The 14,573-nt window shown below is 43.6% G+C and overlaps 1 protein-coding gene across 1 annotated transcript in view; it reads left to right on the top strand.

Annotated features, from left to right (window-relative positions):
• SLC43A1 (solute carrier family 43 member 1) overlaps nt 1-14,271 on the top strand; it is a 195,194-nt gene extending 180,923 nt beyond the window's left edge. Inside the window, exon 15 of the mRNA XM_069752981.1 lies at nt 13,794-14,271. Within this exon, the coding sequence (XP_069609082.1) occupies nt 13,794-13,970 (177 nt within the window). The 3' untranslated portion in view covers nt 13,971-14,271. The remainder of the gene's footprint in view (nt 1-13,793) is intronic.
• Nucleotides 14,272-14,573: the final 302 nt, after the last annotated feature.

The following is a 14,573-nucleotide window of genomic DNA, read 5'->3' as shown; positions in this document are numbered from 1 at the left end:
TATTCCGGAGAATATTGTGTCCGACAGAGGTTCCCAATTTGTTTCTAGGTTTTGGCGGGCCTTTTGTGCCAAGCTGGGCATTGATTTGTCTTTTTCTTCTGCATTTCATCCTCAGACAAATGGCCAGACTGAGCGAACTAATCAGACCTTGGAGACCTATTTGAGATGCTTTGTGTCTGCTGATCAGGATGATTGGGTGGCTTTTTTGTCATTGGCCGAGTTTGCCCTTAATAATCGGGCTAGTTCGGCTACTTTGGTTTCGCCTTTTTTTTGTAATTTTGGTTTTCATCCTCGTTTTTCTTCTGGGCAGGTTGAGCCTTCTGACCTTCCTGGTGTGGATTCTGTGGTCGACAGGTTGCAGCAGATTTGGGCTTATGTGGTGGACAATTTGGTGCTGTCTCAGGAGGAGGCTCAACATTTTGCTAATCGTCGTCGGTGTGTTGGTTCCCGGCTTCGGATTGGGGATCTGGTTTGGTTATCTTCCCGTCATGTTCCTATGAAGGTTTCTTCCCCTAAGTTTAAGCCTCGATTTATTGGTCCTTATAGGATTTCGCCTGGCGCTTCCGGCCTCGTTTGCTATTCATAATGTTTTCCATAAATCTTTGTTGCGGAAATATGTGGAGCCCGTTGTTCCCTCTGTTGATCCTCCGGCCCCTGTATTGGTCGATGGGGAGTTGGAATATGTTGTTGAGAAGATTTTGGATTCTCGTTTTTCGAGGCGGAAGCTTCAGTACCTTGTCAAGTGGAAGGGTTATGGCCAGGAGGATAATTCGTGGGTTTCTGCCTCTGATGTCCATGCCGTTGATTTGGTTCGTGCCTTTCATCGGGCTCATCCTGATCGGCCTGGGGGCTCTGGTGAGGGTTTGGTGACCCCTCCTCAAGGGGGGGGTACTGTTGTAAATTCAGCTTTTGGGCTCCCTCCGGTGGTTGTAGAGGGTAATGCAGTTGGGCCTGGATTGCAGGAGTGGACATGTGTATCTACTAATTGCAGGACTGACTGGGGTATATAGCTTTGCTGGATCCTTTAGTCAGTGCCAGTTGTCCATTGTTCTTGAAGGATTCACTTCCCTGCTGGTCTCTCCAGTTTGCTGTGTTTTTCTACTAAGATAAGTCCTGGCTTTGTTTTTGCTGTCCACCTGCAGTGGACCTTATAGTTCTGTGCATTTTCATGTTTTTGTCTTGTGCAGCTTGGTCTGTGAAGGATTTTTTGCAGCCTAGCTATTTCTCTGGAGATGCAGATATACCCCCCATGTCTTTAGTCAGATGTGGTGATCCGGATTTTCTGCGGTGGATATTTTCTAGTGTTTTTATATTGACCGCATAGTACTCTGTTCTATTCTTTCTTTTTAGCTAGTATGGCCTCCTATGCTAAAATCTGATTTCATATCTACGTATGTTATTTCCCTCTCCTCTCACAGTCAATATTTGTGGGGGCTATCTATCCTTTGGGGATTTTCTCTGAGGCAAGATAGGTTTCCTGTTTCTGTCTTTAGGGGTAGTTAGATCTTAGGCTGTGCCGAGGGGTCTAGGGAGTGTTAGGTATACCCCACGGCTGCTTTTAGTTGCGCTGCTAGGTTCAGGGTTTGCGGTCAGTACAGAGACCACCTTCTCCAGAGTACGTCCTGCGGTATTTGAAGTAAGGCATGAAGTCAGTTCCTCAGTGTTCCGGTCACCGGCTACGCGCCTCAGTAGGATGTTGCCGTTCTCGGGGCACGACTCCTACTGGCTCTCCTTTGTGCTTTGATCTCGTTTCTCACTGTCCACAATATCCTTTGCTTCGTGTCCTTTCTTTAGATGCCTCCGCAGGGTAGCGCAGGCGCGGCTCCGTAACATTCTATCCTTGTTGCTAGGTGCCTGTCAGGTTCCCACGCCTGACAGGGACCCCCCTGAATCTTCCCCGCAACACCCCCTGCCACGGGATGTTGCCTGGATAAAACCCAGTCAGCTTCTGACTAACTTCCTATCCAACCCCTAGTTTTACCAGTGTGAGGAGTGGCCTAATAAATAAAACCTTTTGCTCCCCCTAGTGGCCGGAGTGTGAAGTGTAATGTGTGCTGGTGATACCTGGTCAGATGAACTCCTATAGTGCCATCAGAGGTACCATCACTCCCCTTAGCGGCAGAGCGACATTACTGCAACGACCAGGTCTCTGGGGCGCTGCATAAGTTTTGGCAAACTCCAGCCAGGTTTTTTTATGTCTCGGGGTAAGAAGTTTGGTCTTCCTGGGTCTCCTACCATACAGTTCCTTTTCATTCAGACGCCGACGAATAGTATGGGTTGACACTGTTGTACCCTCGAACTGCAGGGCAGCTTGAACTTGTTTGGATGTTAGTCGAGGTTCTTTTTCCAACATCCGCACAATCTTGCGTTGAAATCTCTTGTCAATTTTTATTTTCCGTCCACATCTAGGGAGGTTAGCCACAGTGCCATGAGCTTTAAACTTCTTGATGACACTGTGCACGGTAGACACAGGAACATTCAGGTCTTTGGAGATGGACTTGTAGCCTTGAGATTGCCTATGCTTCCTCACAATTTGGTTTCTCAAGTCCTCAGACAGTTCTTTGGTCTTCTTTCTTTTCTGCATGCTCAATGTTGTACACACAAGGACACAGGACAGAGGTTGAGTCAACTTTAATCCATGTCAACTGGCTGCAAGTGTGATTTAGTTATTGCCAACACCTGTTAGGTGCCACAGGTAAGTTACAGGTGCTGTTAATTACACAAATTAGAGAAGCATCACATGATTTTTCGAACAGTGCCAATACTTTTGTCCACCCCCTTTTTTGTGTTTGGTGTGGAATTAAATCCAATTTGGCTTTAGGACAATTCTTTTTGTGTGTTTTCATTTAAGACAAATTAAATGAAGATAATAATACCAAATAATTTGTGTTTGCAATCATTTTCAGGAAGAAAATGAGTATTATCTGACAGAATTGCAAAGGTGTCAATACTTTTGGCCATGACTGTAGGTCTTCAGGTTCCTTTTAAAGGTTTCCATGGTAGGCAAGAGTCTGATATTTTGGGGTCGAGAGTTCCAGAGTAGGGAGGATGCGCGGGAGAAATATTGTTTGCGATTGTGGGAAGGAGATAAGAGGGGAGTAGAGAAGGAGATCTTGTGAGGATCGGAGGTTGCATGCAGGTAAGTACTGGGAAACGAGGTCACAGATGTATGGAGGAGATAGGTTGTGAATTGCTTTGTATGTCATGGTTAGGGTTTTGAACTGGAGTCTCAGGGTAATGGGGAGCCAGTGCAGGGATTAACATATGGGAGAGGCCAGGGAATAGCAGGGGGACAGGTGGATTAATCGGGCAGCAGAGTTTAGAATAGATTAGAGAGGCGCAAGAGTGTTAGAGGGGAGGCCACAGAGCAGGAAGTTGCAGTAGTCAAGGCAGGAGATGATGAGTGCATGGACTAGGGTTTTTGCAGTTTCTTGGTTGGGGACTGTACGGCTCCAGGAAATATTTTTGAGTTGAAGTCGGCAGGAAGTGGAAAGGGCTTGGATATGTGGTTTGAAGGAGAGATCAAAGTCAAGGATTACCCCAAGGCAGCGAGGTTGTGGGACTGGGGAGAGTGAGCAGCCATTTACTTTAATAGATAGGTCCGTTGGGGGGTCGAGGGAAATGGGGGAAAGATGATGAATTCTGTTTTGTCCATATTAAGTTTTAGAAATCTTGCGGACAAGAAGGATGAAATAGTGGACAGACATTGTGGGAATCTGGTTAGTAGGGAGGTGATATCTGGTCCAGAGAGGCAGATCTGTTAAGAAATATACTGAAAGCTGTGAAATTCTATGAGCTGTCCCAGGCCAAAGGTGTAAATGGAGAATATCAGGGGACCTAGGAATAAATCTTGCAGGACTCCGACAGATAGGGGGTGAGGTGAAGAGATGGTGTGCAAGTGGGAGAATCTGAAAGTCCTTATCTGTTAAGTATGACAAGATCCAAGATAGGGTCAAGTCTATGATGCCAAGAGATGAGAGGTTCTGTAGTATTTGGGAATGATCCACTGTGTCAAAGGCAGAGGACAAGTCCAGGAGGAGGAGGACCGAGTAGTGTCGCTTGGCTTTGGCAGTTAGTAGGTCATTGGTGACTTAAGGTAGGGCAGTTTCGGTGGAGTGATGAGATAGGAAGCCAGATTGCAAGCGGTCGAAAATGTGATCAGGAAGAGAGGTGGGAGGACAGTTCAAAATGGACATGTTGTTCCTATAGTTTTGAGGCAAAGGGTAGAAGTGATATGGGACAATAGCTAGATACAGAGGATGGGTCTAGAGAGGGTTTTTGAGGATGGGTGTGATTGAGGCATGCTTGAAGCATGAGGGGAAAACACGAGTTGTTAGTGGTAGGTTGATGAGGTGGGTTAGGGTTGGGATGAAGACTGTGGTGAGGTTTGGGATGAAGTGGGATGGGATTGGGTCAAGTGCACAGGTGGTGAGATGTGATCTTGAGAGTAGAGTGGAAAGTCGATCTTCTTTAATGGTGGAGAAGTTGGTTTTGGAGGAGGAGGGCTGAGTAGTTAGGAGGAGAGTCTCTGGAGCTTGTAGGCCAAAGTGTTCTCTGATGTTATCAATCTTCTGCTTGAAGAATGAGGCAAAGTCTTTAGCTGAGAAGAGTGGAGAGGGAGGAGGTGCTGGGGGACGGAGGAGAGAATTAAAATGTTGAATAGAGTTGTGAGACAGGGAGGATATGAGACATGAGAAGTAGGTTTGTTTTGTTGCAGCGAGTGTTGCCTTGAAAGTAGTGAGGGATTATTTGAATGCGATGAAGTGCTCATTGGAGTGGGATCTTTTTCATCTCCGCTCAGCAACTCTAGAAGCCCGCATCAGTTCTTTGGTCAGGCTGGTGTTCCAGGGTTGTCTGTTGATTTTGCAAGCTTTGGTATGTGAGAGAGCGGCGACCAATTCCAGAGCTATGGCTATTGTGGTGTTATATAAGCAGCAGCAGCATCCGCATTGTGTAAGGAACTTATGTCTGTAAGAGGGATTCAGAAAGAGAGTGTGGATCGTGGCATTTAAGATTTCTGCGAAGGTGTGCAAGTTTGTGGAGTGGGGATTGTAGACAAAGAGAGGAGATGGAAGAGAATGTAAGCAGGTTGTGGTCAGAAAGAGGGAGCGGTGAGTTAGAGAGGTTAGATAGGGAGCAGAGGCAGGTGAAGATGAGGGCCAATGTGTGGCAATCTTTGTGAGTGGATGCAGAAGACCATTGATCCAGGCCGAAGGAGGAAGTGAGAGATAAAAGTTTAGTGACAGCTGAGAGGGAAGTGTCAATGGGAATGTTGAAGTCACCCATGATGATTATGGGTATGTCAGCGGAGAGGAAAAGAAGTAGCCGAGTGGTGAAGTGGTCGAAGAAGGTGGTGGCTGGCCCTGAGGGGCAGTAAGTGACAGCCAGTTGGAGGGGGACTAGATGCTCACAGAGTGCATCTCAAAGGAAGGGAGGGTAACAGAGGGTGGCAGTGGGAATTGGGTGGAGGAAAGGTTACCTGACTGGGGAAAACCAATTGCTCTGCCATAATGTGCCCCATCCTAGTCCATTTCCTGGAATAATGGGCCCTTTCCTGGGAATTTGTGCCCTGCTCTCCAATACATTAAAAAAAACTTTAATACTCATCTGCCAATGCCGCATGGGGTCTTCTACATTCATCACATGAGCTGGCAGTTTTCATCAACGTGCATGCCATGGAACATGATGTCACTGCCATGCACCCCCAGACACAGGCACGCTGTCATCTGTTGCCAGTCTCTGATTGGCCAGCGGTGTGTATTACAGCTCAGGGATCCGGCGGATCACCTGCGCTGAAATACATTCAGGCTGAATATGTGTCCTCAGCCAAGTAGTATCATTATCTTAGTAATATCCAGCTGCATTTATACGTTAAGAGCTAGGATGCGTTCTCACGTTGTGGCCATGGTGGCATTTTGACACAGTGGCAGCAAAAATGTTGCGGTTTTATCACAATCGTAGCAAAAAAATGTACTGTGACCACAATTTATAAAAACAGCCTGGAAGGATGAAATAGGTATTACTAAATGATTTAGCTATTATTAATTTATAATGTAATACTAATTAATGTAAGCCCAAAGCATGAAAACAAACCAGAAAGCTGAGGTTTTTGGTAAAACAGTTTTTATGAAGTTGCACTACTGCCTCGTAGGTACTGACTAGTGTTGAGCATTCCGATACTGCAAGTATCGGGTATCGGCCGATATTTGCTGTATCGGAATTCCGATACCGAGTTCCGATATTTTTGTGATATCGGAAATCGGAATCGGCGTGTGCGGTGCGTATGGTTCCCAGGGTCTGGAGGAGAGGAAACTCTCCTTCAGGCCCTGAGATCCATATTAATGTAAAAAATAAAGAATAAAAATAATAAATATGCATATACTCACCCCGATATGTATTGGTTCATTCATATGAGAGTATTCTGTTTATCAGGTGGTTTTTGCGGCGGAATCTGCCTGAAAAGACTTGTGCACATATCCAAAACCTGCCTGCACCAACTGCAGATCCTATAGTAATAAATAGCAAGTTTATTGTCTGGAGACCTTTAGTAAGGTCAGTACTAGTGTTGAGCGATACCTTCCGATATTTGAAAGTATAGGTATCGGATGGTATCGGCCGATACCGGCAAAATATTGGATCTCGCCGATACCCGATACCAATGCAAGTCAATGGGACACAAATATCGGAAGGTATCCTGGATGGTTCCCAGGGTCTGAAGGAGAGGAAACTCTCCTTTAGGCCCTGGGATCCATATTAATGTAAAAAATAAAGAATAAAAATAATAAATATGGATATACTCACCCCTCCGACGAACCCTGGCTGTCACCGCTGCGAGCGTCTGCCTCCGTTCCTGAGAATTGCAGAGAGTGAAGGACCTTCGATGACGTCGCAGTCACGTGAGCGGTCACGTGAGCGGTCAGGTGACCGGTCACCTGACCGCGACGTCATCGAAGGTCCTTCACTCTCTGCAATTCTCGGGAACGGAGGCAGACGCTCGCAGCGGTGACAGCCAGGGTCCTTCGGAGGGGTGAGTATATCCATATTTATTATTTTTATTCTTTATTTTTTACATTAATATGGATCCCAGGGCCTAAAGGAGAGTTTCCTCTCCTTCAGACCCTGGGAACCATCCAGGATACCTTCCGATATTTGTGTCCCATTGACTTGCATTGGTATCGGGTATCGGCGAGATCCAATATTTTGCCGGTATCGGCCGATACCATCCGATACCTATACTTTCAAATATCGGAAAGTATCGCTCAACACTAGTACTGACCTTACTAAAGGTCTCCAGACAATAAACTTGCTATTTATTACTATAGGATCTGCAGTTGGTGCAGGCAGGTTTTGGATATGTGCACAAGTCTTTTCAGGCAGATTCCGCCGCAAAAACCACCTGATAAACAGAATACTCTCATATGAATGAACCAATACATATCTATGTAAAAACTACTTGCTGTGCATATTTTAAGGCTTTTGAACGTCTTGCAACTGCTTCAGGTTTTTAGAAAACGCCAAGCAGTTAGGCTGGAGTCACACTAGCGTGTTTTACGGACGTAAGAGCGCAGAAAATACGTCCGTAAAACTCGCCAAACAAATGGCACAATTATTCTCTATGCCCCTGCTCCTATCTGCCGTATTTTACTGATCAGTATTATACGGCTTTCTACGGCCGTAGAAAATCGCAGCATGCTGCGTTTGTCACCGTATTGCGCAAAAAAACGCCAATGAAAGTCTATGGAAGCCCCAAAAATACGGATTACACACGGACCAGCAGTGTGACTTGCGAGAAATACGCAGCGGTGTTAGAGAGAAAAGCCGGCAATTCAGTGCGGTGTACAGTAAAATCACACTGACAGCTTACAATAGAATAGGTAGAATAAATGTGTACATACAGTAAACCATCTCATATCCCCATTTTTTTTGCATATTCCACACTAATAATGTTAGTAGTGTGTATATGCAAAATTTGGCCGTTCTAGCTATTAAATTAAAGGGTTAAATGGCGGAAAAAATTGGCGTGGGCTCCCGCGCAATTTTCTCCGCCAGAGTAGTAAAGCCAGTGACTGAGGGCAGATATTAATAACCTGGAGAGGGTCCATGGTTATTGCCCCCCCTCTGGCTAAAAACATCTGCCCCCAGCCACCCCAGAAAAGGCACATCTGGAAGATGCGCCTATTCTGGCACTTGGCCACTCTCTTCCCATTCCCGTGTAGCGGTGGGATATGGGGTAATGAAGGGTTAATGTCACCTTGCTATTGTAAGGTGACATTAAGCCAGATTAATAATGGAGAGGCGTCAATTATGACACCTATCCATTATTAATCCAATACTAGTAAAGGGTTAAAAAAAACACACACACATTAATAAAAATTATTTTAATGAAATAAAAACAAAGGTTGTTGTAATAATTTATTCTTCGCTCAATCCTTCTGCAGACCCTCGCTCTGTGACAAAGAAAAAATAATAAACCAACAATATACATACATTCCGAAGATCTGTAACATCCCACAATGTAAATCCTTCTGAAGGGGTTAAAATATTTTGCAGCCAGGAGCTCTGCTAATGCAGCGCTGCTCCTTGCTGCAAAACCCCGGGGAATGAAGGTAATGTAGGTCAATGACCTATATTTACCTTCATTTGCGGTGAGGCGCCCTCTGCTGGCTGTTCCTGGAGCATGGGAACTTTCCTAGAAAGCTCCCAGGCGCGAGTTCATATGAGGACAACCAGCAGAGGGCGCCCTCATATGAACTCGAGCCTGGGAGCTTTCTAGGAAAGTTCCCACGCTCCAGGAACAGCCAGCAGAGGGCGCCTCACCGCAAATGAAGGTAAATATAGGTCATTGACCTACATTACCTTCATTCCCTGGGGTTTTGCAGCAAGGAGCAGCGCTGCATTAGCAGAGCTCCTGGCTGCAAAATATTTCAACCCCTTCAGATGGATTTACATCATGGGACGTTACAGATCTTCGGAAGGTATGTATATTGTTGGTTTATTATTTTTTCTTTGTCACAGAGCGAGGGTCTTCAGAAGGATTGAGCGAAGAATAAATTATTACAACAACCTTTGTTTTTATTTCATTAAAATAATTTTTATTAATGTGTGTGTGTTTTTTTTTAACCCTTTACTAGTATTGGATTAATAATGGATAGGTGTCATAATTGGCGCCTCTCCATTATTAATCTGGCTTAATGTCACTTTACAATAGCAAGGTGACATTAACCCTTCATTACCCCATATCCCACCGCTACACGGGAATGGGAAGAGAGTGGCCAAGTGCCAGAATAGGCGCATCTTCCAGATGTGCCTTTTCTGGGGTGGCTGGGGGCAGATGTTTTTAGCCAGGGGGGGAGCCAATAACCATGGACCCTCTCCAGGCTATTAATGTCTGCCCTCAGTCACTGGCTTTACTACTCTGGCAGAAAAAATTGCGCGGGAGCCCACGCCAATTTTTTCCGCCATTTAACCCTTTAATTTAATAGCTAGAATGGCCAGATTTTGCATATACACACTACTAACATTAGTAGTGTGGAATATGCAAAAAAAATGGGGATATGAGATGGTTTACTGTATGTAAACCATGTCTCATAGCATGTCGGGTTTAGGAAGGAGATAGCAAAAGCCGGTAATTGAATTAACGGCTTTAAAGCTATCTAGCGCTGTATGAAGTAATAATATATATACATATATGTGTCTACTGACATATATATATATATATATATATATATATATATATATATATATATATACAGTGGGGCAAAAAAGTATTTAGTCAGTCAGCAATAGTGCAAGTTCCACCACTTAAAAAGATGAGAGGCGTCTGTAATTTACATCATAGGTAGACCTCAACTATGGGAGACAAACTGAGAAATAAAAATCCAGAAAATCACATTGTCTGTTTTTTTAACAATTTATTTGCATATTATGGTGGAAAATAAGTATTTGGTCAGAAACAAACAATCAAGATTTCTGGCTCTCACAGACCTGTAATTTCTTCTTTAAGAGTCTCCTCTTTCCTCCACTCATTTACCTGTAGTAATGGCACCTGTTTAAACTTGTTATCAGTATAAAAAGACACCTGTGCACACCCTCAAACAGTCTGACTCCAAACTCCACTATGGTGAAGACCAAAGAGCTGTCAAAGGACACCAGAAACAAAATTGTAGCCCTGCACCAGGCTGGGAAGACTGAATCTGCAATAGCCAACCAGCTTGGAGTGAAGAAATCAACAGTGGGAGCAATAATTAGAAAATGGAAGACATACAAGACCACTGATAATCTCCCTCGATCTGGGGCTCCACGCAAAATCCCACCCCGTGGGGTCAGAATGATCACAAGAACGGTCAGCAAAAATCCCAGAACCACGCGGGGGGACCTATTGAATGAACTGCAGAGAGCTGGGACCAATGTAACAAGGCCTACCATAAGTAACACACTACGCCACCATGGACTCAGATCCTGCAGTGCCAGACGTGTCCCAATGCTTAAGCCAGTACATGTCCGGGCCCGTCTGAAGTTTGCTAGAGAGCATTTGGATGATCCAGAGGAGTTTTGGGAGAATGTCCTATGGTCTGATGAAACCAAACTGGAACTGTTTGGTAGAAACACAACTTGTCGTGTTTGGAGGAAAAAGAATACTGAGTTGCATCCATCAAACACCATACCTACTGTAAAGCAAGGTGGTGGAAACATCATGCTTTGGGGCTGTTTCTCTGCAAAGGGGCCAGGACGACTGATCCGGGTACATGAAAGAATGAATGGGGCCATGTATCGTGAGATTTTGAGTGCAAACCTCCTTCCATCAGCAAGGGCATTGAAGATGAAACGTGGCTGGGTCTTTCAACATGACAATGATCCAAAGCACACCGCCAGGGCAACGAAGGAGTGGCTTCGTAAGAAGCATTTCAAGGTCCTGCAGTGGCCTAGCCAGTCTCCAGATCTCAACCCTATAGAAAACCTTTGGAGGGAGTTGAAAGTCCGTGTTGCCAAGCGAAAAGCCAAAATCATCACTGCTCTAGAGGAGATCTGCATGGAGGAATGGGCCAACATACCAACAACAGTGTGTGGCAACCTAGTGAAGACTTACAGAAAACGTTTGACCTCTGTCATTGCCAACAAAGGATATATTACAAAGTATTGAGATGAAATTTTGTTTCTGACCAAATACTTATTTTCCACCATAATATGCAAATAAAATGTTAAAAAAACAGACAATGTGATTTTCTGGATTTTTTTTTCTCAGTTTGTCTCCCATAGTTGAGGTCTACCTATGATGTAAATTACAGACACCTCTCATCTTTTTAAGTGGTGGAACTTGCACTATTGCTAACTGACTAAATACTTTTTTGCCCCACTGTATATACAGGTCCTTCTCAAAAAATTAGCATATAGTGTTAAATTTCATTATTTACCATAATGTAATGATTACAATTAAACTTTCATATATTATAGATTCATTATCCACCAACTGAAATTTGTCAGGTCTTTTATTGTTTTAATACTGATGATTTTGGCATACAACTCCTGATAACCCAAAAAACCTGTCTCAATAAATTAGCATATTTCACCCATCCAATCAAATAAAAGTGTTTTTTTAATAACAAACAAAAAAACCATCAAATAATAATGTTCAGTTATGCACTCAATACTTGGTCGGGAATCCTTTGGCAGAAATGACTGCTTCAATGAGGCGTGGCATGGAGGCAATCAGCCTGTGACACTGCTGAGATGTTATGGAGGCCCAGGATGCTTCAATAGCGGCCTTAAGCTCATCCAGAGTGTTGGGTCTTGCGTCTCTCAACTTTCTCTTCACAATATCCCACAGATTCTCTATGGGGTTCAGGTCAGGAGAGTTGGCAGGCCAATTGAGCACAGTAATACCATGGTCAGTAAACCATTTACCAGTGGTTTTGGCACTGTGAGCAGGTGCCAGGTCGTGCTGAAAAATGAAATCGTCATCTCCATAAAGCATTTCAGCCGATGGAAGCATGAAGTGCTCCAAAATCTCCTGATAGCTAGCTGCATTGACCCTGCCCTTGATGAAACACAGTGGACCAACACCAGCAGTTGACATGGCACCCCACACCATCACTGACTGTGGGTACTTGACACTGGACTTCAGGCATTTTGGCATTTCCTTCTCCCCAGTCTTCCTCCAGACTCTGGCACCTTGATTTCCGAATGACATGCAAAATTTGCTTTCATCAGAAAAAAGTACTTGGGACCACTTAGCAACAGTCCAGTGCTGCTTCTCTGTAGCCCAGGTCAGGCGCCTCTGCCGCTGTTTATGGTTCAAAAGTGGCTTTACCTGGGGAATGCGGCACCTGTAGCCCATTTCCTGCACACCAGACTCAGTCCACTGCTTCCTCAGGTTCCCCAAGGTCTGGAATCGGTCCTTCTCCACAATCTTCCTCAGGGTCCGGTCTCCTCTTCTCGTTGTACAGCGTTTTCTGCCACATTGTTTCCTTCCAACAGACTTACCATTGAGGTGCCTTGATACAGCACTCTGGGAACAGCCTATTTGTTGAGAAATTTCTTTCTGGGTCTTACCCTCTTGCTTGAGGGTGTCAATGATGGCCTTCTTGACATCTGTCAGGTCGCTAGTCTTACCCATGATGGGGGTTTTGAGTAATGAACCAGGCAGGGAGTTTATAAAAGCCTCAGGTATCTTTTGCATGTGTTTAGAGTTAATTAGTTGATTCAGAAGATTAGGGTAATAGGTCGTTTAGAGAACCTTTTCTTGATATGCTAATTTATTGAGACAGGTTTTTTTGGGTTATCAGGAGTTGTATGCCAAAATCATCAGTATTAAAACAATAAAAGACCTGACAAATTTCAGTTGGTGGATAATGAATCTATAATATATGAAAGTTTAATTGTAATCATTACATTATGGTAAATAATGAAATTTAACACTATATGCTAATTTTTTGAGAAGGACCTGTATATATATATATATATATATATATATATATATATATATATACAGTATATATGTTTTTTTTTTATACATGGATCCCTGTATAGCCGTATGTCGGTTTTGCAAGCCTGCGAGAAAAACACGCAGTACGGATGCCATACGGATTACATACGGAAGATGCCATGCGCAAAATACGCTGACACACCCTGCCTACGGAGGAGCTACGGACCACTATTTTGGGGACTTTTCAGCGTATTACGGCCGTAATATACGGACCGTATTGTCTTACGCTGAGTGTCACTCCAGCCTTAAAAGAATTGACATGTCCATTCTAGCATTTTAGACACTACTACCACTACTTAATATAAGTCAATGGGAAAGTTCAAAAGAAGCCTGAAAGATGCTCAGATGTTGCTTAACTATTCAATATAGTGTAAAAAATGCCTGCAAAATGTCAGTGAAAAAAGTCACAAAAACATGAGAGAACCCTCAAAAAAAAATGCTAGCTGACAAAATTGTCTAAATAAATGCCAATTTTTCCTGAAAAGTCTTCTGCTTCAAAAAATTAGCAAGTTTGACTGAGTTTAAAAGATGTTGCTTGCATATAACCCAAGAGCATGCGGGAGCCTGCAGTTTATTTATTGTACAGGAGAAAACATTTTCTGTTTAGTTGAAGCCCAGATGGGCAGGCATTTATTTATTCTTATACAAGAAGCTATCATCTGCCCAGTGGATACAATGTCCTGTGTCCGCTCATTTCCGCTTTGTACCAATGCAGTTTACATAAGATTGGATAAAATGTAATCACAAATTTTAATTTATCGCTTTGGTCATTATTTCTCTTTTACGTGATCTGATATTTCTTCTCTTGTAGGTAAATGTGGGTCTCTTAATATTTTCCTTTGCTGGATTTGTCCTTCCTGGATATCTTCTGATATATCGCCGCCGTCTTCTTAAAGCTCAGGCAATAAAGGAAAAGGATCCAGCTGCTGTCCAACTGCAAGACTTGAAGCGTCCCAATGGAATGCCAGATGGAGAGACTACAGCTTAGTGAAATCAATAGGTCAAAGTGGTATAAAGGATGCAAAATGACCACAACAGTCATGATGTATTTATTGTAAAATAGTAAAAGTACAAGATGATCACCTGATATATTGACATAAATCCAGGAGACAAGATCCGAGTATATTGACTTGCTTTGAAAAAGAGTTTTTCAAGTCAATCTGTAAAAACTTTGTGCCAATGGCATTAATAGTTTAATAGTTTTAAGGTTTAACAGAAAACACATGTCCATTGTGTTTAACCTAGAATCCTACAGTTGTGCTCAAAGATTTATATACCCTGGCAGAATTTTTACTTTCTTGGCCTTTTTCAGAGAATATGAATGATAACACCAAAACTTTTTCTCCACTCATGGTTAGTGGTTGAGTGAAGCTTGAGATCTCCCCAGAGTGGCTCAATGATATTGATCTCGGAGACTGAGATGGCCACTCCAGAATCTTCACTTTGTTGTGCTGTAGCTAATGACAGGTCGACTTGGCCTTGTGTTTTGGAATGTTGTCATGTTGGAACGTCCAGGTACGTCCCATGCGCAGCTTCCGGGATGAGAGTGCAAATTTGTCTCCAGTATTTGCTGATAACATGCTGCATTCAT

This window comes from Ranitomeya imitator, chromosome 2 (assembly GCF_032444005.1).
Source record: "Ranitomeya imitator isolate aRanImi1 chromosome 2, aRanImi1.pri, whole genome shotgun sequence".
NCBI classification, from domain to species: Eukaryota; Metazoa; Chordata; class Amphibia; order Anura; family Dendrobatidae; genus Ranitomeya; species Ranitomeya imitator.
Note: the sequence above shows the minus strand (reverse complement) of the source record. Positions and strands in the feature narration are given on the sequence as shown.